This window comes from Kogia breviceps, chromosome 8 (genome assembly GCF_026419965.1).
Source record: "Kogia breviceps isolate mKogBre1 chromosome 8, mKogBre1 haplotype 1, whole genome shotgun sequence".
Lineage (NCBI taxonomy): Eukaryota > Metazoa > Chordata > Mammalia > Artiodactyla > Physeteridae > Kogia > Kogia breviceps.
Genome location: NC_081317.1, coordinates 116,313,329 through 116,339,267, shown reverse-complemented (window position 1 = coordinate 116,339,267; position 25,939 = coordinate 116,313,329). Strand labels below are relative to the sequence as shown.

The 25,939-nt window shown below is 40.7% G+C and overlaps 1 protein-coding gene across 4 annotated transcripts in view; it reads left to right on the top strand.

The window, feature by feature from the left end:
- Nucleotides 1-25,939, top strand: part of CLCN3 (chloride voltage-gated channel 3) — an 84,524-nt gene that overhangs the window by 38,236 nt on the left and 20,349 nt on the right. For all 4 annotated transcript variants that reach the window (XM_059071527.2, XM_059071532.2, XM_059071528.2 and 1 more), the window contains 5 exons: nt 14,620-14,777; nt 20,329-20,428; nt 21,747-21,934; nt 22,924-23,046; nt 24,193-24,399. In XM_059071527.2, coding sequence (XP_058927510.1) covers nt 14,620-14,777; nt 20,329-20,428; nt 21,747-21,934; nt 22,924-23,046; nt 24,193-24,399 — 776 coding nt within the window. The remainder of the gene's footprint in view (nt 1-14,619; nt 14,778-20,328; nt 20,429-21,746; nt 21,935-22,923; nt 23,047-24,192; nt 24,400-25,939) is intronic.

The following is a 25,939-nucleotide window of genomic DNA, read 5'->3' as shown; positions in this document are numbered from 1 at the left end:
AAGTTTGAGGGTTTTTCTTTTTAATTAATCAATTAATTAATTAATTTTTTCAGTTTTATTTATTTATTTATTTTAATTTTTGTCTGTTGGGTCTTCGTTTCTGTGCGAGGGCTTTCTCCAGTTGTGGCGAGCGGGGGTCACTCACTATCGCGGCCTCTCTTGTTACGGACGGAGCACAGGCTCCAGACACTCAGGCTCAGTAATTGTGGCTCACGGGCCCGGTTGCTCCGCGGCATGTGGGATCCTCCCAGACCAGGACTCGAACCCATGTCCCCTGCATCGGCAGGCAGATTCTCAACCACTGCGCCACCAGGGAGGCCCTTTAATTAATTAATTAATTAATTATTTGCTGCGTCTAGCGGCTTGCTTGATCTTAGTTCTCTGGCCAGGGAATGAACCCGGGCCCAGAGCAGTGCAAGCGCTGAGTCCTAACCACTGGACCACCACGGAGTTCCCAAGGTTTTTTTTTTGTTTGTTTTGTTTTTTAAAGTTTCTACCTGAAATCATTTCTTGACATCCATTAGCTCAGACATATATTTAAGTAGTAAAGCTTTTTTCTTCCTATTATAATAGATGAATTTGTTCATTTTTATTCCCTCCTGAAAGTATCAGTAGTTAGCATTTTTTGCACGTTATTTGAAAATCCAGGTGTTAGATTCTTATTGCCATAGGGGCATTCTGTAGATCCTTTGTAAAATGATTTTAGGATTCAAGTCCTGATTGTACTTCTCTTACCTTTAATCTTCTAGGCAACCAGAAAATTAAATCTCTTCCTACAAATTAATTCATCTGATGTCAAGAAGTCTTTGTATTCAAAAATAATAGTATAAAACAAAGCCTGTCTTCAGATTTATTTTGCCCACAGTATATGAATTTAAAATTTTCAATTATATGTGTTTCATATTACTATCTCTAGCTCTATTTTCTAAAATTAGCTGACACTTTTAGTATGATTAACTTTATACCACCTCATGGCTTGTTGTAAGCTAAAAATGCTTTGTGTTTCAAGATATCAAAACGTGAGCAGGTCTCTTGCCACGTAGATTTTGGCTGTCTTCCCAGCATTGAGGTCTCTGTTCCGTGTGGACACGAGGCCACAGGAGACTGGTGGCTTAAATTGTATTTTAAAGTTACGTTTTTGTTTTTTAACAAACAGATGTTTAATTTGTAGTTTTTTGGTAGTCCTTTACAACCGTAACTAGATCAAAGATGGATTTGCTTTAGTTTGTCAGTTTATTCCCTCCACCATTTAAGAGAGCAAATTCCATGAATCTTTCTATTCATGTAATCTACAAATCATCTTATGCGCAGAGATAATAAATGAATGAGGAACTCGTTTCCAGTTATACAGACGTCTTAATACCCACTTTATCATCCCTACGTAAGAACGTGGCTTTTTCTTTTGGGGTGTCAATAGAACAGAGAAGGAAACAGTGAATTGGGTAATTTAGCATTGCTATTTACTGGTTGTGTATCTTCTGTCAACTTCTTTGCCATTTGGTTTTATTTATTTATTTATTTTTTGTGATACGCGGGCCTCTCACTGTTGTGGCCTCTCCCGTGGCGGAGCACAGGCTCCGGACGCGCAGGCGCAGCGGCCACGGCTCACGGGCCTAGTCGCTCCGCGGCACGTGGGATCCTCCCGGACCGGGGCACGAACCTGTGTCCCGCCATTTGGTTTTAATTTCCAAGGCTTTGCCGTTTAAATAGGTGGCAGTTAAGTATGACTGTGAATGCCAGAGCAAACTTAAAGAGTAAATGCTTTATTTATCATATTAATTTATCCAGCAGATGTCCCGTTGACCACCTCCTAAATACCGGCACTGGGCTGTTACACTTTTAATCTTCCATTTGGAAATCTGCTGACATTCTGGGACTTCCACTATCAACTTACAACACTCACTTTCCCCTCCCTCACCAGGGTGACCATTTCTTATCAGGAGGGTCACAGAGGGAGGAGAAAATCCACTGGGGACTAGACTTCCTGCTCTTAATACACAGATGAAGCCGGGCTGTCAGGGAACGTGCAGACTTGTAGATTTCTGCCTGCCTTATTCCATAATTTAAAACAAAAGCATATATGTTTTATATGTGTGTGATAGGACAGTAATCTGCCTATGAGCTTAAATGGCAGGGATCACTGCTCTCAAATCTTTTGAGATCGACCCCAACGGTAATAAGCCATAGTCTTAGTAAACAAACATATACCTGCTTTTGCATGTAGAGCTATTATTTGGATATTCCCCTTTGAGAAAAGACTTCGACTGCGGAAGAAGTGTGCTGGTGAAATTTACTAATAAATTAGTTCACTCTAAGGTGTAACAATTAAGTACTGTTTTTTTGTAGCTCAGTTCAGCAAATATATATTGAGGACTAGTGGGTGGGAATATAAAGGTTTTTATTTGTGGGAAAGCAGATAATTTCATTAATGTCTGTATTTCTCTAGTTCAGTGTTTGTCAAATTACAGGTTTCAGCATGTTTGGTTGTGACCAACATTTAAAAAAAAAAAGAGGAAGGAAGGAAACACAAAGTAAAAATACCAGTGTATATGCCGAATAGTAAATATGCTAAACTTTGGTTTTAGCTAGGTGCATATCTGTACACTGTGTCAGTGAGAAATATTTCTTGCTGTGGGCCACCGTTAAAAAGTTTGAAAACCCGGTTCTAAGTAAACCCCTGGAGGGGCAGTTGGCTCTGCTTCCTGTGCCTAAGATGAGTTTGGAACCACCTGAGGATGAGAATGGGATGTGTAATTGTCCCTGACCTCTGCTGGAGCACAGGGGTGTGAGTGCTGGTACCAAAGCAGTGCCAGTGACAACTCGTGCAGCAGACTTGAGGTCTGGGGCCAAAGGCAGAGAGGGCTGGTGATGGTGAAGGGTCGGGTTGTATTAATTGCATGAGTGCTCAGTGCATGTGCATAGGTGTTTTGGGAGAAGGCAGCATCAACAGTCTTAACCTACTCGCAGAGCAACAAGCAAACAAACCGTGAAGCTGTTTTTAGGCAGTCCTCATAGTGGTAAGAAATGCCTTTGGAATCAAACTACTTGAGTTTGAATCCATGTTCCACTACTTACTATGTGGCCCTGGCATATCTCTTAACTCTCTGTGCCTGCCTTTTCTAATTCGTAAAATGGGGATTGTAATACCTATCCCCTGGGCTGGTTGTGAGGATTAAATGAGCTAATATATGTAAAGCGCTGAGAACAATGTCTAGCACACAGTAAGCACTCATACATGTTAGTTCTTTTATTGTTAGTATTACACACAATGTCTGGCCTCTAGGTGGGAACGATTATCTTAATTCTGATGTAGTCTCGTTTATCTGTTTTTTCTTTCTTTTTTTTTTTTTTGCGGTGCATGGGCCTCTCACTGTTGTGGCCTCTCTCGTTGCGGAGCACATGCTCCGGACGCGCAGGCTCAGCGGCCGTGGCTCACGGGCCTAGCCGCTCCGCGGCGTGTTGGATCTTCCTGGACCGGGACACGAACCCATGTCCTCTGCATCGGCAGGCGGACTCTCAACCACTGCGCCACCAGGAAAGCCCTGTCTGTTTTTTCTTTTGCCACCTGTGCTTTGGTGTTTTATCTGCGAAACTATTGCCTCACCCAAGGTCACAAGGATTTACTCCTCTGTTTCCTTTTAAGAGTTTAATAATTTTAGCCCTTACATTTGGGTTTGAGTTAATTTTCATGTATGGTGTGAGGTAGGTAGGGTCCAACTTCATTCTTTTTTTTTTTTTTTTTTTTTTTTTTGCCGTACACGGGCCTCTCACTGCTGCAGCCTCTCCCATTGCAGAGCACGGGCTCTGGATGCACAGGCTCAGTGGCCATGGCTCATGGGCCCAGCCGCTCCACGGCATGTGGGATCCTCCCAGACCGGGGCACGAACCCGTGTTCCCTGCATCAGCAGGCAGACTCTCAACCACTGCGCCACCAGGGAAGCCCCCAACTTCATTCTTTTACGTATAGCTAGCCCATTGTCCCAGCATTGTTTGTTGAAGAGACTATTCTTTTCCCATTGATGAAAATATTTATTTAAATAATAATATAAACCAGAAAACTACTAGAGCTCATTAAAGAATTTGGTAAAATTGCAGGATGTAAAATTAATACACAGAAATCTGTTGCATTTCTATACATTAACAACAAAAGATCAGAATGAGAAATTAAGGAAACAGTCCCATTTACCATCGCATCAAAAAGAATAAAATACCTAGGAATAAACTTATCTAGGGAGGCAAAAGACCTGTGCTCTGAAAACTGTAAGAGGCTGGTGAAAGAAACTGAAGACAACATAAACAGATGGAAAAATACACCATGTTCTTGGATGGGAAGAATCAGTATTCTCAAAATGACTATACTACCCAAGGCAATCTATAGATTTAGTGCAATCCCTATCAAATTACCAATGTTAAAATTTGTATGGAAGTACAGAAGACCACCGAATAGCCAAAGCAATCTTTAGAAAGAAAAATGGAGCTGGAGGAGTCAGGCTCCCTGACTTCAGACCATACCACAAAGCTACAGTAGTCAAAACAGTATGGTCTTGGCAGAAGAACAGACATATAGATCAATGGAACAGGATGGAAAGCCCAGAAATAAATCCATGCACTTATGGTCAATTAATCAACAACAAAGGAGGCAAAATATACAGTGGAGAAAAGACAGTCTCTTCAGTAAGTGGTGCTGGGAAAACTGGACAGCTACATGTAAAAAAATGAAATTAGAACATTCTGTAACACCATACACAAAAGTAAACTCAAAATGGATTAAAGACCTAAATGTAAGACCAGATACTCTAAAACTTCTAGAGGAAAACGTAGGAAAACATAGGCAGAACACTCTGACATACATCATAACAGTATCTTTTTGGATCCATCTCCTAGAGCAATGGAAATAAAAACAAAAATAAACAAATGGGACCTAATTAAACTGAAAAGCTTTAGCACAGCAAAGGAAACCATAAACAAAGTGAAAAGGAAACCTACAGAATGGGAGAAAATATTTGCAAACAATGTGACTGACAAGGGATTAATCTCCAAAATATACAAACAGCTCATACAGTTCAATTTCAAAAAAAAAACCACAACCCATTCAAAAAATAGGCAGATCTAAATAGACATTTCTCCAAAGAAGACATACAGATAGACAAAAAGCACATGAAAAGATGCTCGATATTGCTAATTAAAGAAATGCACATCAAAGCTACAGTGACGTATCACCTCACAATGCTCAGAATGGCCATCATGAAAACATCTACAAATAATAAATGCAGGAGAGGGTGTGGAGAAAAAGGAACCCTCCTACACTGTTGGTGGGAATGTAAATTGGTGCAGCCACTATGGAGAACAGTATGGAGGTTCCTTAAAAAACTAAAAATAGAGCTACCATATGATCCTGCAATCCCATTCCTGGACATATATCTGGAGAAAACCATAATTTGAAAAGATACATGCACCCCAGTGTTCAAAGCAGCACTATTTACAATAGCCAAGACATGGAAGCAACCTAAATGTCCATTGACGGATGAACGGATAATGAAGATGTGGTATATATATATACATACATACACACAATGGAATATTACTCAGCCATAAAAAATGAAATAATGCTATTTTCAGCAATATGGATGGACCTAGAGATTATCATATTAAGTGAAGCATACTGGACAAAGAAAGACAAATACATGATATCGCTTATATGTGGAATCTAAAAAAAAAATGTGATACAAATGAACTTATATACAAAACAGAAATATACCCACAGACACAGAAAGCAAACTTATAGTTACCAAAGGGGAAAGCAGGGGGAATAAATGAGGAGTTTGGGATTAACATATACACACTACTATATATAAAATAGATAACCAACAAGGACCTACTGTATAGCACAGAGAACTGTACTCAATATTTTGTAATAACCTATAAGGGAAAAGAATCTGAAAAAGAATAGATATATACGTATAACTGAATCACTTTGCTGTACACCTGAAACTAACGTAACATTGTAGATCAACTATACTTCAATACAAAAACCAAAACCAAGGGGCTTCCCTGGTGGCGCAGTGGTTGAGAGTCCGCCTGCTGATGCAGGGGACACAGGTTCGTGCCCCGGTCCGGGAAGATCCCACATGCTGCGGAGCGGCTGGGCCCGTGAGCCATGGCCGCTGAGCCTGCGCGTCCGGAGCCTGTGATCCGCAACGGGAGAGGCCACAAGAGTGAGAGGCCCGCGTACTGCAACCCCCCCCCCCAAAAAAAAACCCAGAAAAAAACAAAAACAAAATAAATAAATTAAAATTTTCTGACAGATAATTTAAAAACTCTTTGTTTAGATTATAGATGTTAATAAATAATAAAGTTGTGTTTACATAGGTATGCTTTTGTGTCTGGGGAAAAAATAAACAAGGAAAAAAGTCCTCTTATCAATAAAGTTATTTTTGCAAGAAAGCTGCAAACCAGTTACATACAGCTCATTGATTGGATAATTTTTCCTACTTGCTGAGGTATTGATATTTTAGTGTTAGTGATGCTTGAACTATGAAATATTGTTGGTGATATTTAAATTATATGATGTCCATTTTATGAAAAGGTTGGTCATTGAGCACACATTTTATTTTATTTTTTAATGGTATTTCCTTTTTTAATATATATATTTATTTATTTATCGGCTGCATTGTGTCTTTGTTGCTGTGTGGGCTTTCTCTAGTTGCAGCAAGTGGGGGCTGCTCTTCGTTGCATTGTGTGGGCTTCTCATTGCGGTGGCTTCTCTTGTGGAGCACGGGCTGTAGGCATGCGGGCTCAGTAGTTGTGGCTCTCAAGCTCTAGAGCACAAGCTCAGTAGTTGTGGCTCATGGGCTTAGTTGCTCCAAGGTGTGTGGGATCTTCCTGGACCAGGGCTCAAACCCCTGTCCCCTGCATTGGCAGGTGGTTTTTTAACCACTGTGCCACCAGGGAAGTCTGACCATACATTTTAGAAATTTGTTTTTGTGTCCATACCAGGTATAATGAATTAAGTTATCTGTTAAAACTCTATAGGATTTTTGCTCAGTAAACAGTTGCAGAAGAACTCATTGCTCAAATTTTAAGACCCTTTTTCTTCCCTTTGTCACATTTCAGTCTTCTGGTTAAGATTAATACCATAAGAGTAACATAATTAAGCCTGATGAAATTTTTTTTTTTTTTTTTTTTTTTTTTTTTTTTTTTTTTTTTTTTTTTTTTTTTTGCGGTACGCGGGCCTCTCACTGCTGTGGCCTCTCCCGTTGCGGAGCACAGGCTCCGGACGCGCAGGCCTAGCGGCCATGGCTCACGGGCTTAGTTGCTCCGCGGCATGTGGGATCTTCCCGGACCAGGGCACGAACCCGTGTCCCCTGCATCCGCAGGCGGACTCTCAAACACTGCGCCACCAGGGAAGCCCCAAGCCTGATGAAATTTTAAATGCCAAAATATTTGAGCAGAAACAATAACTTGTGTTTATTGATTTCCTACTGCTTGTCAGGTATATTAGTTGGTATTTTACATGTTTTATCTCCAGTCCACATACCACACTCTAAAAGTGGGTGTGATCACCCAGGCACCTCTAAGAGGGTAATTCGTAGTTCGTGCTGGCTTATGTGGCAGCACTGCGATTTGACTCTGGGTCTTTCTGACCTCAAAGTGCATTAAGGTCACGGAATTTCTCTACTAGGCCACTCTGAAAAGAAGGTGATCTCTTCTCTAGTCTTTTCTTGTTACTGTTTTTCAGCCATTGGGCAGTGGAAGGGTAGTCACTGGCATCTGGTAGCCAGACCTCCAGAAAAGTTTTTGTCTGAAATTTGGGAGCTACTACTTTCAGACCATACTTTCTTATACTGTGTAAGATCTGGGAATCTAGGTAGCAGGGACTATCCTATATCCTTTTGAAGTTCGGGTGTTAAAATTAATAAACTCCTACTGTCTTTGTATCGCTCTGCTCAGTGTTTATATTTTCAAGAGGTAGAGTTTGATTAACCGACCTTGGATTGTGTGCCGTTTTCTTAGCTGGACAGGGGAAGATACTTTGACTGATGCCCCCATCAAGATTGCATGCAGTGAGGAAGTTTCCTAAAAATAATTGGGTTCTGTTTCAGAAGAAGGGGAAAGGGTTACTAGGTGGGCAGAGACAATAAGGATCCATTACATAAATATTAACCTAATCTGAGGACAGTCATGTGGTTATTTTAAGTTTGGCGATATATCTGGTTATTAATATTGGATATCTGGACATAGGGTTGGGAAAAAAGTTAAGAACAAGAAAAAGATTAAAATTTTAAAAATTAATTGGAAAAGAGGATGACTGGGTACACGTATGTTCATTGTATATACTATTTTCAATGCAAACTAACCTAAATGATAGAGGACATCACAACGGTTAGAGTCGAGTCTGAAGTCCTTTGAAAATGATGTGTATGTGCATTTAATGACATGAGGTGGTTTTTAGAAAGTATGTTGAGTAATGAAAATATGCTAAAAGCTTATAAATAAATGTGGCTAATTAGATCTTATCTTTTTTCTTGTATAAAATGTTAAAAGCTGAAACCAGTTGCCAGTTTAACTATTTTAAACTCTCTTGTTTACTCAATTCCCTCTCCTTGCTTCTCCCACAGACCTTATGTAACTGTGTAGAATCGCTTCTTCGTCTGTTCTTTTTTCAATCCAAGGCTTATTGCAGAAACTCTCTTTTTTACTTAAAACATTTTGAAACCCAGAAACCCATTGCTTACAACTCAAAGGTAATGACTTTTAAGACTTTTCCTTTTACGTGAGTTTCAAAAGCCTGAGTTGGAAACGCGTAGAAGCCACGGTGCTGAATCTCGTTTTCTGTGTTCTGCTGTGTGTTTCTTTCCCTGTGGTGGTGGGTGTTTCCTGAATTGGTGGGGAACACGTGCGGGGAGGACGAGGAGATCGTGTCGGATAAGGAACCCGATGAGTAGTGTTTCCAAAAGGTGTCCTGGTACGTCTCTGCTACTGTCTCCACAGATCGATCATTGAGAGCTGCACATGAGAAATGCACTTTGAGAAATGGGAGGTCCAAGTAAATCATGTCATTTTGTGTTCATGCACCTATAACCAGAGTTTTTACTGAGGCAAAGAGAGGCCTTGTCGGGGAAGTGCGGCCTCACCCCTTTATCTCATCCTGTCGACCTCTTTGTCTTCTGGACAGAGAACAGCTTTAGGAAAGCCATGTTATAATTTCCTAATTAACCAACCCTTGAAATAATATTTTAGGAAAGAAAGAGAGATGCACTTAACTTGTGAGAGAACTTTAAAATTTATTATTTATTTATTTATTGTGGCTGCACTGGGTCTTCATTGCAGCACATGGGCTCTTCATTGTGCTGTGCAGGCTCAGTAGTTGTGGCATGTGGGATTTTAGTTCCCTGAGCAGGGATCAAACCCAGGCCCCCTGCATTGGGAGCGTGGAGTCGTTTTATTTATTTTTTAATAAATAAGTTTCTTTTCTTTATTTTTGGCTCCATTGGGTTTTTGCTGCTGTGCATGGGCTTTTCTCTAGTTGCGGCGGGCGGGGGCTACTCTTCGTTGTGGTGCGCGGGCTTCTCATTGCAGTGGCTTCTCTTGTTGCAGAGCACGGGCTCTAGGCGCACGGGCTTCAGTAGTTGTGGCACGTGGGCTCGTTAGTTGTGGTTCGCAGCTCTAGAGCGTGGGCTCAGTAGTTGTGGCACATGGGCTTAGTTGCTCCGTGGCGTGTGGGATCCTCCCGGACCAGAGCTCGAACCCGTGTCCCCTACATTGACAGGTGGATTCTTAGCCCCTGTGCCGCCAGGGAAGTCCAAAGCAGACTTTAAATATAAAAAATATGTTAATTGATTTTGCATTCAATATGATATATCTTTCATTTGTTAATAATAACCCAGTAAGAAACAGGTTGAAAGGAGAGAGGTTAAAGCCAGATTGAAATGTCTGCGTTTGGGGACTTCCCTGGTCGTCCAGTGGTTAAGATTCCGTGCTTCCACTCCAGGGGGCATGGGTTCTGTCCCTGGTGGGGGAACTAAGAACCCGCATGCCACGTGGCACAGCCAAAAAAAAGAAGAAAAAAAAAAGGAAATGTCTGCCTTTTTTTTTTTCTTCCTGGAGATTCCTTTTAATTATATTTATCAGAGCCAGAGAAATATTCTAATCAACTAGCAAAAAGGTGTTATTTTACTTTCATAGCAAAATCCATCTTGGTTACTTTCTAAGCCGATTTGATAGCAAGAGTCACAAGAAGGACTCAAACCTCTTTTCGGAATAATTTAGAGGAGAAACTGAATCTCTGTTTCTGTGGGCCCCCCCAAAACCAAGCCCAGTCAGCATTTCTCCCATACTCTGCTTTTTGCAAACAGCATTGCTGTGTCAGGTAGAAATAGGCATGAGGGGACAGACTGACTTCAAATAGTCTGTTGGGGACACAAACTGCTCTGGCTAATTCCTACCCTAAAATGTGCAGTGGTAGCCCCAGAAATTCCAAGGGACACACGTGAAAGTCCCCAAACATAAGTCATTGGTACACAGGGTCCTCTGGTTTAAGAAGTTGAATACTTTGTATCTGACTTTCTGGACTTTTGAATTACTGTGTAGTTATGTAAGTTAGATGTCAGGGTGGTTTCTACAGACTAATGATTTGAAAGTCACTGAGGCAGGACGCAGGGCTTCCGTGGACGTGTGTGTGGTACTGCCTCCGAAATTAGGCGTAGTGGTCTCTCCCCGCCCCTCCCTAGCTCAGAAGCTTGTTGGAGCGATACACTCTGTGTTTGCTTAGCACCGCACGTGCAGCCGGTGGGGAATTCTCATGGGGCTGGTGACATGTTGTGTGCGTGCGTGGGAGGTGCCATAGAAATTTTGCTTTTGATTTTTCATAGAAGATAATAATAAAGATCAGTAGTTCATGTCTCTTCAACTCTACCCAGATAAGGGCAAATAGGGGGAAAGTTTGAAGTTTGCAAAATATATCACAGTAGACTTAAAATTTTTTTTTCTTTTAATTTCAAACTTAGAGCTGTTGAAAAATAGTGCAGAGAATACCATATCCCCTTCATCCAGATTCCTGAAATGTTAACATTTTACCACATTTGTTCATCCTGTGTCTTGTTCTTTCTCTCGCTGTTGTATGTACTGTTTTCTGTGTAATACATAATATATATGGCTATTTATATGTATGTGGTGCATATAATTACCACATAATTCTTTCCTGAACTCTTTAAGGGTAAGATGCAGACGTGATACACTTTAACCTCTAAATACTTCAGTGTGTATTTCCTTATGGAAGGATGTATAGCTTAGTACAGTTTTCAAACTCAGAAAATTGACATTGATACAGTACTGTTATTAGAGCTACAGGCTGTTTTCAAATTTGCTGCTCGTTGCCCTGTGTCCTTTAATACAAAAGCGCAAACATGTCTGTCCCAGTCCTTCTGTGCTCATCCCGGGCACAGGTTATGTTCTGTAGCTGTCTCTTTGGTCGCCGTGTTTTTGTTTTGTTTTTTTTTCAAGCAGTACCTCTTTATTTTTTTTTTTAATTTTTAAATTTTTTAAACATCTTTATTGGAGTATAATTGCTTCACAATACTGTGTTAGTTTCTGCTGTACAACAAAATGAATCAGCTATACGTATACGTATATCCCCATATCCCCTCCGTCTTGCGTCTCCCTCCCTCCTTCCCTCCCTATCCCACCCCTCTAGGTGGTCACAAAGCACCGAGCTGATCTCCCTGTGCTATGCGGCTGCTTCCCACTAGCTGTCTGTTTTACATTCGGTAGTGTATATATATATCCGTGCCGCTCTCTTACTTCGTCCCAGCTCACCCTTCCCCCTCCCCGCGTCCTCAAGGCCGTGCTCTAGTAGGTCTGAGTCTTTATTCCTGTTTTACCCCTAGGTTCTTCATGACCTTTTTTTTCTCCTTTAATCTAGAGCCGCTCCTCAGTCATGCTTTGTCTTGCGAGACTTTGACATTGTTGAAGAATGCAAGCCATTTATCTTGCAGAATTTCCCTCAGCTTGGATTTGTCATGTTGATTATGCGTTTTGGGCAGAGCACCCCAGATGTCTTCCTAAATGGTATAGAGGCTTTGGTGCTTCCCTCCAAAAACCATCTTCACAATGACCGATTTTAGTATTATCGTACAGAAAGCGGAGTCAGATTCTGAAATTCATCAAGATATTATAAATGCTGTTATTATTTTTACTCTCCTGTCGCTTTTTCTTAAGAAAATTTGTGGACTTTCAGTTAGCTTTCACAAAGTGGAAATTAGTGAACAAAGTCAGGATAGAGGGAGGAAGAAAGGGCTAGTGTACGTAAAGGCTGAAGAGGAAGGTTTAGAGCATGGGTTTTATGTAAGCAAGCATGGGCCATTTGCCTCAGCCAAAATGGTGAATTATTTACTCCCGGAGGGCTTCTGCCAAAACACTGAAATCAGTACACTCCTCTCCTTTTAGAAGTTTTACACCTTTCCGAGGCAAGCACAAATGTATTAAATGGGGACGTAAGAAAGAACTCTGTTCTATCTGGTAGAAGTAAAGAGACATCAAGTTTATTAGTACAATATTCGGTACTTATTACATCGTTTGAAATACTGACCCTTTTTGTGTTAATGCTTGTTCCTAATACTGCCTCTTTGAATGATCAAGAAACAGAGCTTGCAACCCACAGCGTCGTCTGTTTGGTTTCTGTCTGAACAGTAACAAAGTGAGCCCCTGTCTTGGCGTGGGGGCTGTGTGTGTCTCTCCCTCCCACCGCCCCACTGCTTCTAGACCCTCTCCTGCTCTAATCTAGGCGCTGTTTATAGCGAGGCGGAAAGTTCAGGTTCTGGCTTTGCCACGTGATCCTTTGGTGAATGACTTAACGTTTATGATAGTTTCCTTGTAAATTAAAGAGAACAAGTCAGTTGAAACCATCAGACTGCAAGAGTAGTCTGGAAATTTTGCTCTATTCCTTAAAAGCCACAGAATAAAATAAACTGGTTTCTTGGGTTTCTTTTTATAGCGTTTGTTTAAACATTAGTATAGTGCTACTCCTTGTATTCTATATCAGTTAGTACATTTTTATTAAAATGACACACTTTTACATGATTATTTTTGGCATAAAATCTATATTACTGCTACATAATTTGAAGATGTAATCTGTAATCACTTATGCTAAGATCACCTGTTTGAAATTATGTACCAGCTTTTCTAAGTCTTTAGGGCTTTTGAAAAATTCCAACTGCTTCTTTGCTTATATGTCTTTGTTATAAGGTATAACAAAATGGTATAGAACATATATCGTTTAGATGCTTCAGATTTGAAGATGACTTGTCCAAAGTCACTCAGCTGTCTCAGACTAGAACCCGGGCCTTTTGCTAGCAGTTTGTCGCTCTTTTCACTTACCTAATTGTTAGATCCGTTAGGGCTCCTTTATTCTCAGTCCCGTTCACATCCCTATGAATAGTGTGTGTGTTTATCTAGAAAAGTAATTTTCATTGAAATATATATACATATATACTATATACGTGTGTGTATGTGTATATATATTTATATACCTACAAGGGTTATGCAGACAAAGTTCATTCTCTACTTCTAAGAAATCTCCTTGCCAGAGGTAACTGTTAACATGTTGTTTCTTATCTCTTCATACCGTTTTCTCTGTATTTAAATATACATGTAAGTGTAACTTTTAAACCAAAATAAATTTTACTAAATAATTTTTTAAATTAAACATGCTGATCTGTACTTGAAAATAGGGTCAGGGGTTAGGTCAGATCTCGCTCTTCACCTGTAAATAAACTATTATCGAAACACAGCCATATTCATTCACTTACATATTGTCTATGCCTTCTTTTGTGCTACCGTGGCAGAGTTGAGTAGTTCTGACTATACGGCCTCCAAAGCCTAAAAGATATACTCTGGCTCTTTCGCTGACCCCTCTTTTAGATCGTAAGCATCTGGCATTTGTTTTTGCTTACTTTCTGGAGCACCAGTAAGATGTCCTCCCCACACTGTGCATGATTTATGGACTTGTACAAGGATAAGTGCAGGAAGAATTCCTAGATATGTGGCCGCTGGGTGGGAGATTGTCTGTGTAGCTTTGCCTGCCCAAAGAGGTTATACAAGTTTATACTGACACTAATGCTTTTGTGGCGGGACCTCTTTTCCCCATAACTTTGCCAACTCAGTGCATTAGCCAGCTTTTTTAATCTTTATCAGTCTGATAGAGGAAAATGACATGGTAGGTTTTATCTGCATTTCTCTTTCTGTGTTAGCTTGAACTTCTTTTCAAATTTAATGGCCAGTTTTTATTTTTTTGTGAATTGTCTTTGTCTCCTTCCTTGTACCTTCAAGTCTGTTACATAGTGGACACTTGTCAAATATTTATTTAACTCTAATGAGGGAACCAGCTTGATGACAAAGCTGATTTAGGGGATAGTGTGTGAGTTGGAGAGGACATGCCACAGTCTTTGTGCGTATCTCCACGTTTCAGATGAATTTTTCTAATGCTTTCCTTCCTCTGTTTTGGTGTAATTACTTCAAGTGATGACTATTTCTGTATGAATCCCTAATGAACTGCTGAGGAGGCTGCATCGTTCACCATTGTGTGTCACAGAACGCTCCCATTGTCCCCTTTTTGCTTTGTAGGAACTCATTACACAATGACAAACGGAGGCAGCATCAGCAGTTCCACCCACCTGCTGGACCTCCTGGATGAACCCATCCCCGGTGTTGGTACCTATGACGATTTCCACACCATCGACTGGGTGCGGGAGAGATGTAAAGACAGGGAAAGGCATAGACGGGTGAGTGCTTTCAGTAATCTTTAAAATGACAGTGCACAATTAGATCATTTCATAGTGTGGGACCTCGGCCTGCCAAACTATGTTACACATTAAAAGTACATTCAAATAAATTCCTACATTTTATAAGTACTATGTTTTTTCTCTTTGTAATTTTTAAAAAGTTTATTTATATCCCATGTCTTTCTGGAAAGGACTTGAAGTAGCTTAAAAATCAAAGAAGTCTAGTAAGACAAAGCAGGAAGGAAAGGGAAAAACGCGGCATGTGAATTGAGGGAGGATGAAGCCAAATTCAAGATGCAGCAGTCAGCAATGATATCTGGCTTTGAGCAGCACAGCAGCGACGGCAAAAGAGGAGACGGAGACGTATTACATAATTTCAGTTGCTGGAGAAGGAAGCAGCTTACTGGAGAGATAGTTTCCCGGGGTTTGGCTGTTTTCTTCTATCTCCTTTCTTGGTTTTAAATTCTGAGATATTTCTCAAATTGAGTCCTGTATAGGGCATATTGAACGTTGTAATGAATCACTAATCAAAAAAAGAATGGCTTTTGCTAAAAACTACAACTGTTAACTTTTTTGTTGTCGATTGTGCCTTACTGATACAGCGTAATCCAAAAATAATTTTAAAAGAGGAAAAAAAAATCTCTTGAAAATAAAATTCCAAATTCTAAAAGGGCCGTTTGCAAATTTGAGCTCTGAAAGTTACTTGTAAATGAAATAATTGCTTGTACAAATTAGGTATTACCTTTCCTAATAATGTATATATGTGTGTTCAACCTAAAATTGGACTTCGATTATATCGTTTATGAAAAGTACTGCTTCTGAGATGCATCAGTCAGTATTTACCTTTTCTGGGAACATTTAAAATAGAGTGTAACTGAAAATAAGAGATAATACCATATTAGATACTAAACCTGAGAAATTTCAAAGATACTAATTCATTTAAAAGGAACAATAACAAACCCATTACATGTTAACATAAAAAACATATTTTTATGAAAAATAACTATTTTCCAAAATAAAAAATATTTAGTGAGAGAGTGACATTGTATTACATCTTTATAAATCATTCATTCATTGTTGTCTGGTTTACTGAAAACTGCTGGTTTCTCATATCTGCTGCTGCAGTCTGTTGTGATATGTTTTGCTTGAAGTACATGAAGAAAATCCAGCCTCACACAGACGTGTAGTTGGAAAAGCCAGGAGTATTTTAATAACCTTTTCAGATCATTGTGGATACTCTTTGATACCGCATGACAGTGACCGTGGCAAGTGGTAGTTTCTTAAAGGTTAGATGCAATGTGTAATCTGAAACTGTATCAATGAACTTTTTGTCTCCCATTACATTATAATCTGTTGGTTCCTGTTGAACTTTGAATGGATGATTTTGTAACATTATGCCATGATCCTTTGAAACGTAGTAAAAACAAACAAACAAACAAAAAAATAAGAAAGGAAGAAAAAGTAGTGATTCATTGATTCATGCAGTTCTTTCAGTAGTTGACACTTCCATTACACCATATCATTATACAATATCAAAAAAGGCACATTTGTTAATATCAACACTGATCTCCTCAGAAAAGTCTTGGGATCTGTCATTTTTATAGTGATGGCTACAGGTTTTCTAAAATTCATTTCTACTTGAAAGCTCACATTCTATGATTGGAAACAAATGCACATTTTACTTGAAATGACAGACTTACTTGGTTCATTTTTGAGAAAAATACCTGTCAAACTTCCAAGTCTGAAAAACCATGGCTTGGTGGTTTTCTTTCAAGTAATATGGGTGTTCCACGGAAGCGGTTTATTTTGCAGCTCGAGTAGATCGCACAGGTGCTTTTCGTCAAGGCCTCGCCTCTGGCTTCAGTGTGCGTCGGAAGTGCTGTGTCTTTGCTTCCCTCATCACACGCCACGTTAGGAAGCCTCCGTGGACTGGGCGCAGTACTTGTGACTGCTTCCTCAGAGACGTTTCAAAGTGAAACTGTCACTTACTTACCTTTCGGCTCCAAGTGGCAGTGAGGAATGTGATGACTGCCGGGGTATTTGGATGCCACCGCCTTGACCCTGCTGAAGACCCAGCACTTTTGCTACCACTTTTGCGCCATCAGTGAAAGCATCAACATGGTGGAAAAGGCACACCGTGTTTTAGTGTTACTATGAAAATAGCTTTGACCTGGAAGACCTCCGAGAAAAGGTCTCAGGGACACACAGGGTGTCCGGGCCACACCATGAGAACCACCGTGTTTTTTTTTTTTTTTAATTCTTTTTTTTTTTTTTTTTTTTTTTTCATTTTTAGTTTTGACTGTGCTGGGTCTTTGTTGCTGCACGCGGGCTTTCTCTAGTTGCGGTGAGGAGCTGGGGCTGCTCTTCGTTGAGGTGCACGGGCTTCTTGTCGCGGAGCACGGGCTCTAGGTGCTCAGGCTTCAGTAGTTGTGGCACGTGGGCTCAGTAGTTGTGACTCGCAGGCTCTAGAGCACAGGCTCAGTAGTTGTGGCGCACGGGCTTAGTTGCTCGGCGGCACGTGGGATCTTCCCTGGCCAGGGCTCGCACCCGTGTCCCCTGCATTGACAGGTGGTTTCTTAACCACTGCGCCACCAGGGAAGCCCTCGAGAACCACTGTTTTAATCCAGTGTGCCTAAATCACACACACGATAAATTCCGTACCTTGTGTGATTGTTAGGTAAACACAGTTGTACTTGGAAGTCTATTACTTTACAGAGTCACTGACATTCAAGGAGGGTTTAAATGTGTTCTCAGGTGAGGGGATAGGAGAGGGTCCATAGATACCGTGTTTATAAAATTTTAGAGAAAACTGAAACTAAAAGCACAGCACATCCCTTTTTTTCTCTGGTGATGAAAGTAGTCCATGGTCCTTGAAAACATTTCAAATAATATAACAATAAGTGAAGTAGTCAGTGAGTGTCCTAGCTATTCACATCAATCATCTCTTTCTAAGTAAGTCAAATATCATTTTCAGTGCTTTAATATTTGCTTATATAAGCATAAAACTCTGTTAAAGCTGGGAAGTTGTACATGTAGATGTTCTTCAAGCATCAAATTAAAAAAAACCTTTCTATATCAGTGCGTAGAGCTAATCTAATTCCTTTTTCCCCTAAACTTTTTATTATCCTTGTAGCCCTCCTACCCCAGATTATTTTGAAGCAAATTCAGCATTATATCATTTCAAATATTTATGTCAGTATTTCTCAGGATGGTAGCAATCTAATTCCCATTCCGTTTTTATTTATTAGCTTGACTTTTTCTGTAAAGAGAAGGTTCCCACACCAATTATCTGGATTCCCTCAGGTTCGGATTGTACAGAGAAGGGAGGAAGTTTGACGCCTCCTGGCTCCCTGGCACCCTCAGAGTCGCCCAGTGAGGTTTTGGTTCGCCTGTTGCGTTGCTGTTTCTGTATCTTCATGGGTCTAAACATATTTGATGTGTTTTAATCATCACAATTATTATCCTGTTGATGTCCATGTTACTCCGTTTCTGACAGTGGCAGCTTATTTAGGTTGGTGTCTGAGTCCTTTGGCGCGTGCTTAGTAGACTTTGATGTATTCTGGGAAGACAAGATAATCCTGGCTCATGTTACATGTTTCCCGCACCGAACCTGCACCTCCCCGAGGAGCTCTGGTTCCTTTGGAGGAAAATGGAGCACAGGCATTCTGAGCGCTGGAGGCTCTTACTGCTGGCAGGCTGGCCATTGTTTCTAGCCTCTTAAGTTTAGAGGAACCTTCTAACTTAAATTAAATGCCGTAGGGCTTTCATTTGACTTCTAGTCCTTAAACCTGTATCTCCTTTCAGCCAAGCCCAGAATCTCAGCGTCACGTGCATTGATTCTGCTCGCAACGCACAGACAGCAGCTGTGTTATTTCAGAATACCGCTACCCGCGCTCTCGCCAGCGGTATACGCTTTCTGAAGAGTTTCAGTGTTTTCTTGTTTTACGATACTTTTTGTCCTTAGTGTTTATCCCACTAGGGTTATACATACAAATTACTTTCTTTTATAGTCCCTGTGCCTCCCGACATATTGCCTTCCTCCCCTTACAGGTAATGATCTACACTTTCACTGTTATGTTTTGTCCCTTTATTTTCTAAAATACAAGCATATATATTTACTTATTTTTCTTAGATAAATGGTAGCAGCCTATACACACTTATACATACCTTGCTTTTCTCCGCCAACTGATACTGCATTTATCTCATTCTTTTTTAATGGCTACAGTTTTTCATGACATAGATGTACTGCAATTTATTTAAGCAGTACTATAGTGATGAACATTTAGATGATTTTCAAATTTCTACTTAATGTTATATCTCATTAAACATTGCAGTTATTCTTACTTAGAGAGAGGAGGAAGCAACATGAGGTTTATTGTTTTTTTTTTTTTTTTTTTGCGGTATGCGGGCCTCTCACTGTTGTGGCCTCTCCCGTTGCGGAGCACAGGCTCCGGACGCACAGGCCTAGCGGCCATGGCTCACGGGCTTAGTTGCTCCGCGGCATGTGGGATCTTCCCGGACCAGGGCACGAACCCGTGACTCCTGCATCAGCAGGCGGATTCTCAACCACTGTGCCACCAGGGAAGCCCAGGTTTATTGTTTTTGAACGGAATGACCTACCTTCAATCCTAAAGAATGGTTAATACCTGTGGTTGGTTGCTTATAATATAGAAGGAATAAAGTTGCCGCATTCAATCTAGAACTTACTGAGTCTTTTGAATGGAGCCTTGTGGCTTGAAATAAGAGCCAATGTTTGAAATAGGCCAGGTGGTTAAATTCGGGCTGTAGCCCTCCCGTGGGATGAGGGGGCCCTGAAGTCCCGGCCCGAGAGTGTGGCTTTGTAAAGCAGCCGTGGTAGTAGGACAGGAGAGGTCTGGGCAAGTTCAGAGATCGTTTCTTAGGAAGAGAGGAGAGACTTGCCGTCTTGTGTCTTAGAGTGAGAATCAAATCTGCTGCCGTCCCGCGACTCTTACCTCCTGCTCTGTGTTTGTAGAGGACCTTCCTCCCTTACACAGTGATGGGACCCTTCCCCTGGGATTGGAGCGCTCCATTCTCGCATATTAACGGGCCTACACGTTTTGGCAGCCCCTTTACTCACGTGACTGCTTTGTACTACACTTATGGGCATCGTACTGTTATTCACTGACCTTACCTTGTAAAGACTATGATGTTCCGCTTAACTGCTACAAGCAGAGAATGAGCAGGGAATGACAGACATTTCAGGCTATAATGTCTTCTTTCTGTTCATATAAAAGATGTATACCAGCTAAGATTGATTCAGTTTAAAACAATCTGTGTCAGACTTTATGGGGTTTGTGGACTCCTTGGCTCTCATCCTGTGGTTCTTGTTAAAAATACAGATTTCTGGGTAAATGCTTGTCATCTGGGCCACAGGTGTCTGACCTCGTGATTCTGCCCCAGACTCACTTATCGCATTACTTAGTTGAGAACGTACTGTGCCATGTACAGTAACTGAGAAAATTGTTAGATTCTAGAATTGTGGCTTCTGTTCGTAGTTTGAAAAATGAAGCATAAACATTTCTAATTTCAGATCAACAGCAAAAAGAAAGAATCAGCATGGGAAATGACAAAAAGCTTGTATGACGCGTGGTCAGGATGGCTGGTGGTCACACTAACAGGACTCGCATCAGGTAAAGAAAATGTTTACTGTCAGCCTTTCTTGGTTAACAGGATAATCAATAATTCTCCCCTCCTCCTTGCAATTTTTTTTCAGGTACTTTTTGATTTTTAGAAGCGTTTGTTTTGTTGCTTTCCTTCAAAAAAATCTTCTTAAACGTAAGAGTAGGAGGCAGGAGGCTCAGAGTTCTGGTCTTGGCTTTGTCCCCTTCCGTGTCTGTCCAGTTCGGCTGACCTTTCTCGCTCTGTTTCTTTATCTGTAAAATACACGGTTTGGACCAGATGATCAGTGAAGTATATTCTAATGTTAACATCACAGTAAATAGCTGATATTTATTGAGTGCTTCCTGTGTGTCATACACTGTTCCAAAAGAGCTTTACGTGTGTGTAAACCTCATGGCAATCCTACGGTGTGAGCCTTAACAGACGAGGAGACTGAAGCACAGGGAGCTGAGCGGCCTGACCGAGGCCACGTAGCTAGAGAGTCAGCAGCAGAGGCCACGGTCAGAGCCCACACTTCAGCCCCCTGTGGGCTGCACCGTGCCCAGAGGCCCTCCGGGTGAGTCTTTAAAAGCAGTTGAAGATGTGAAAACAAACACGAAGGGCTGCTTTACTGACTTTCAGCTTCCACTGTGGAAGGCTATGTCCTGAAGAACATGAGGGAAAGTTAAAATCTGTGTGGGGAGTAGAGGCAATCTGATACCCCTTATTGGCTGGCCACTGTTTATGGGACGCACTGATCTTTCTCTATGAAAAGGACCTAGATTTTGACCATAAATTTGTGCCTTCTCTGTATTCTGTCAGTGAGACGATCTTGGTATATTTGATTTTCTGTTTAAAAAAAAAAAAAAAAAAAACAAACCTGATAGTCTATCGCAGTAATTCATTAGGCCGTGAGTTTCACGAATTCTCACGGATATTCCATTTTAATGAGCTTGAGACCCTTTTGTAAATCTACGGGTTCGGTTTCAGATTAGGACACACTAGTAAAGACTGTGACTCCACAACCTGAGGTGAGCCTCTCCTGCCAGGTGGTCGTCTGCGGAAGATTCCGACACATTTAAAAATCACAGTGAATTTTAGTGATGTAAGCAGTTTTAATTTCAAGCAAAGAGTAACACTTTCATTTTAAAGAATAGCTATTTACGCTTTTAAAAAAGTAATAGAAACTTATTTCTAATACGATTTGCAATCTTAAATTTGTGAAGTGTTCCCTTTATGACCCTTTATTTGTAGGGAGTCCCCAGCTTTCCTTGACCCTTGTAACCTGACAGTTCTGGGCTCCCCAGAAATGGACTGTCTGTTTTCCACCACCTCCAACATTTTTTCCAGGGGCGCTGGCTGGTTTAATAGACATCGCCGCCGACTGGATGACTGACCTCAAGGAGGGCATCTGCCTTAGCGCTCTGTGGTACAACCACGAGCAGTGCTGCTGGGGCTCAAATGAAACCACATTTGAGGAGAGGGACAAATGTCCACAGTGGAAAACATGGGCGGAATTAATCATAGGGCAAGCGGAGGTGAGTCTTGCTTTGTCTCAAAGGGAATTAATAATTGATACTGTGAAATGAGTCTCCAATTCATTTAATTGTAGAATTAATCACACTGTTAGATGACTGCAGCTGCATTAAAGGCAAAGAAAGAAAGAAATGTAATAGGATAGAGCGGGAAATACGAGAATACGTTGCCGTGAGTAAAATGCAGGTACTGTTTCAAGAGGCTCTTCTATTAGCTGCATAGCCACATACAAATCTGCTGGGTTACGACGTAAACTGTGTTTCTTATTGTGGAAAAGAAGTGCGGTGGGAGCTGGGCAACTGCACGGTGCCCGTTAACGTAATACATCACAGGTGTTCGGGAAGTATGAATTATCACACGTTTCCGTGAGAATAAGCCTTCTAACTGGAGATACCTTGCAGAAATGCGTAGATTTTTCTTTGTGGCATGACAGTTTTTAAGTGAGTATTTTACTATTGTTGATGTTCTATAAAGAACATTGTAGAAGTTAGAATATTATATTTTATATACATATATATATGGTTACATGGTAAGATACGGAAATGTTTTTAAAATTTTGTTACAGCTGAATTTTAGCGCTAAAAAGAATATATCTGCTTGGTGAGATAGGCAGTGTGCTGTTTCTCACTTAATCTTCCGGAGAATCGCAGCAAAATGAAATCTGAGCGTGAAGGTAGTTTTGTCTTCACCAACTGTTTCTAAAAAGTGGTTTGTGGGTTGGCAGAGATTGAAGTGCAGCTGAGATTCTTGGCAACAAGACTTTGAGGGTCAGGAAGAAGCTAGGGAAAATATTAAATAGATTGTCTCCTTGGTATGTATATAAATATGTTTTTAGATTCTACTGAAGTGTTTTGTTCATGTAAAGCTTTTATTATTATGGCAGTGAACCAGGAGCCTTCTACAAGCTTTGCCCCAGCTGCTTAGGTGGCAAGCACTTGAATTAGTGGTGCACGTAAATAAAGTTCATGCTCTTGCACTATTTGTTTCTTAGGGTCCTGGTTCGTACATCATGAACTACATAATGTACATCTTCTGGGCCTTGAGTTTCGCCTTTCTTGCCGTTTCGCTGGTGAAGGTGTTTGCTCCGTATGCCTGTGGCTCTGGGATTCCAGAGGTAAGCCATGCGTGCTTAGTGCCGTCAGCATTTTGCAGTTGTGATAGTTACCTTTTTGCCCGTAGGGAGGAAAAGTAGTGGTTTTTCTGGGGAAGTGGTTTGTTTGTAGTATGAGAAGGAAAATGTTTTAAATGTCGGCCGATAGGAGACGTCGTTGGAAGGAATTCTTCCCCGTACTCATTTCATTGTTTGTTGTGGAGGTTGGTTTTTTTTCCCTCGCCACTAATTTCGCACATGACTAAACGAATATCAGCACTCAGCTAAACACCAAGAACCTGGAAGATATCCTGCAGCCTAAAGTTCTTTCGTGACTTAGTGGATGTTTTGCTCATACGAACTGGATTTGATTACGTTCATTTTCTTTTTATAACTATCTTTTAATTAGATAAATCACTAGTCCTTGAATTTGGCAGGTAACATTTATAACCCTTTTGTACTTTAAAATAAATATTTGATCATAGTGGGTCCATAGTACAAACTTTGGGGTTTTATTTTTTATCAACAATGACTTAAAGAAGAATATACTTAGGATTGAACATGATGTGAACTTATTTCCTTTCTTTTCCCTTTTTATTTATCTGTCTTAAATAAGTTACTAGCTTTTTCTAAGTGCGTTGCTTTTAAAAACAATTTTAGTGATTTTAAAGCTGTATTAATTAAGAATGTCTTTAATAAGGAATAATACTGTGCAGTATTTAGCAGTTGTACTCATCCTTCTTAATATATAGGAAAATATTACACATTATTGCAGTACTCTGAGAAAGTACAGTGTCTTTATTTCTGACACAGAATGTCTGAAATGTACCTAACTGTATTATATGTCTGTAACAGAAATATCCCAATTCACCATTTGCTGGTTGTGTAATTATACTGCTTGCATTGAAGTCTGCAGCCCCTTAACATGGCCTGCTATTTTAGTTTTGTTCATGACATAGGGTTGCCTTCTATCCTTGCTGGGGAAGAGAACTAGAATACGTTACAGGTGTATTATATAGAGCATAATAGTTGAAGCTTTCAGAAAATGAATTGTGAACCTTCCCACTGTCCACCAAAGTCTGCAGGGGGAGGAAAACAAGAGAGTGATCTATTCGTTAAGGTCTCATGTTTCTTAAAGGAAATTGAGCTGCCTTGATCTTTCCTTTGTAGATTAAAACAATTTTGAGTGGATTCATCATCAGAGGCTACTTGGGAAAATGGACTTTAATGATTAAAACCATCACATTAGTGCTGGCTGTGGCATCGGGTTTGAGTTTAGGAAAAGAAGGGCCCTTGGTACACGTTGCCTGTTGCTGTGGAAATATCTTTTCCTACCTCTTTCCGAAGTACAGCACAAATGAAGCTAAGAAAAGAGAGGTAAGCGCCTTCTGTTGTTTATTTGACAGATGAACATCTGTTACATAGACTTAATCAGTGAGGAATTTCCTAGTGTAAGGGTCACGTTGGATAAATTCTGTATTCGGATTTTACCACTTTACTGTGCTCTGAATGATCTCCAATATTTGTCTGGGGTCCGTCCTCAATGCTCTCACTCCTGCACTTCAGGGAGGTTTAGATGGCCTGGTGTCCGTTGGTTTCAGCTGAATTTCACAAAGATTTGCATTTGTTTTTGCTTTGCCCGACACCTCTCCTCATCTGAAGTGTTTCCCACATGTAACATTGTTTTTACTCCTGTTTCTCCGATCAGTGTTTCTCCCGGGCTGGGCCGTCTGGCCAGCTGTCTTCCTCTGGAGGAGGTGTCTCATGCCCAGTGGGAGAGGCGTGTCATGTCAGAGGTGCTGTCTGGCACCTTAGGGAAGCTCGAAGGGTCTTTAACCTCCTGAGGTTACATCAGAGGTTCACGTTAAGGGGATACAGGACTTCCTCTTGCCTGAGATCTTCTAGGAGACCTTTAAACTTGATATATCATAGAGTTCCCCTGATGTTTCTAGGTTGCTGTGGGTATTTTCTAGAAGAAAAGTGGGCTCCTGGGACCTTGTTATTAGCTCTAGACTTTGGGAGCCCAGTTCCCAGTCTCAACTGTTTCCTCAGTCTCAACTGCATTTGTCTATCCAGTGCAGTTCCTTTACTTGCTATTGTACCTTGACATTTGTGGGGTAAGATTTTAATTTTTTTTTTTTTTTTTTGTGGTACGCGGGCTTCTCACTGTTGTGGCCTCTCCCGGAGCACAGGCTCCGGACGCGCAGGCTCAGCGGCCACGGCTCACGGGCCCAGCCGCTCCGCGGCACGTGGGATCTTCCCGGACCGGGGCACGAACCCGCATCCCCTGCATCGGCAGGCGGACTCCCAACCACTGCGCCACCAGGGAAGCCCTTAATTTTTATTTATTCGTTATAAGTACAAAAATTAATTTATTAGAAAATATTATCAAAATTAAATTCACCCAGATTTTAATGTGCACACTGTGAAGATTAGTAATGTTTATGACATTAACTTGATTCTGACACCTTGGCCCGTAAATGACTAGAGTTCACAGGTTAGTTGAAAGCATTTAGGCTTCATATTTTGGCCTTCTTCCCTTGACCACTGCCTTGACGTATTTAAATTAAGTGATTCTTAGATATTTATGAAACAGACAAAAACATCTGTGGCTTTTAGGTATGTGGGTGCTAGCTTGATTGTAAAATTCTATTAAACGTACAATCAGAGAATTCAGTTAAGTCTGTTGTCTGCAATCCTGTTGGTGGAAAAAAACAAAATAGTCAGTTAGATTTGCTCTCCCTCCTCCCCCAAATAAGCAGTCTGCCTTCTAAAGCCGGGTACAATCTAATTAAAACAAGTATTTGTTCATTTTAAATTTACCAACTACTGACTGTGGAGCCTGACTATGGAGTTCGTTCTCTTAACCCTTACAATTTAATTTTTATTATTTCAAATTTCTCTTTCGGAGATGTCA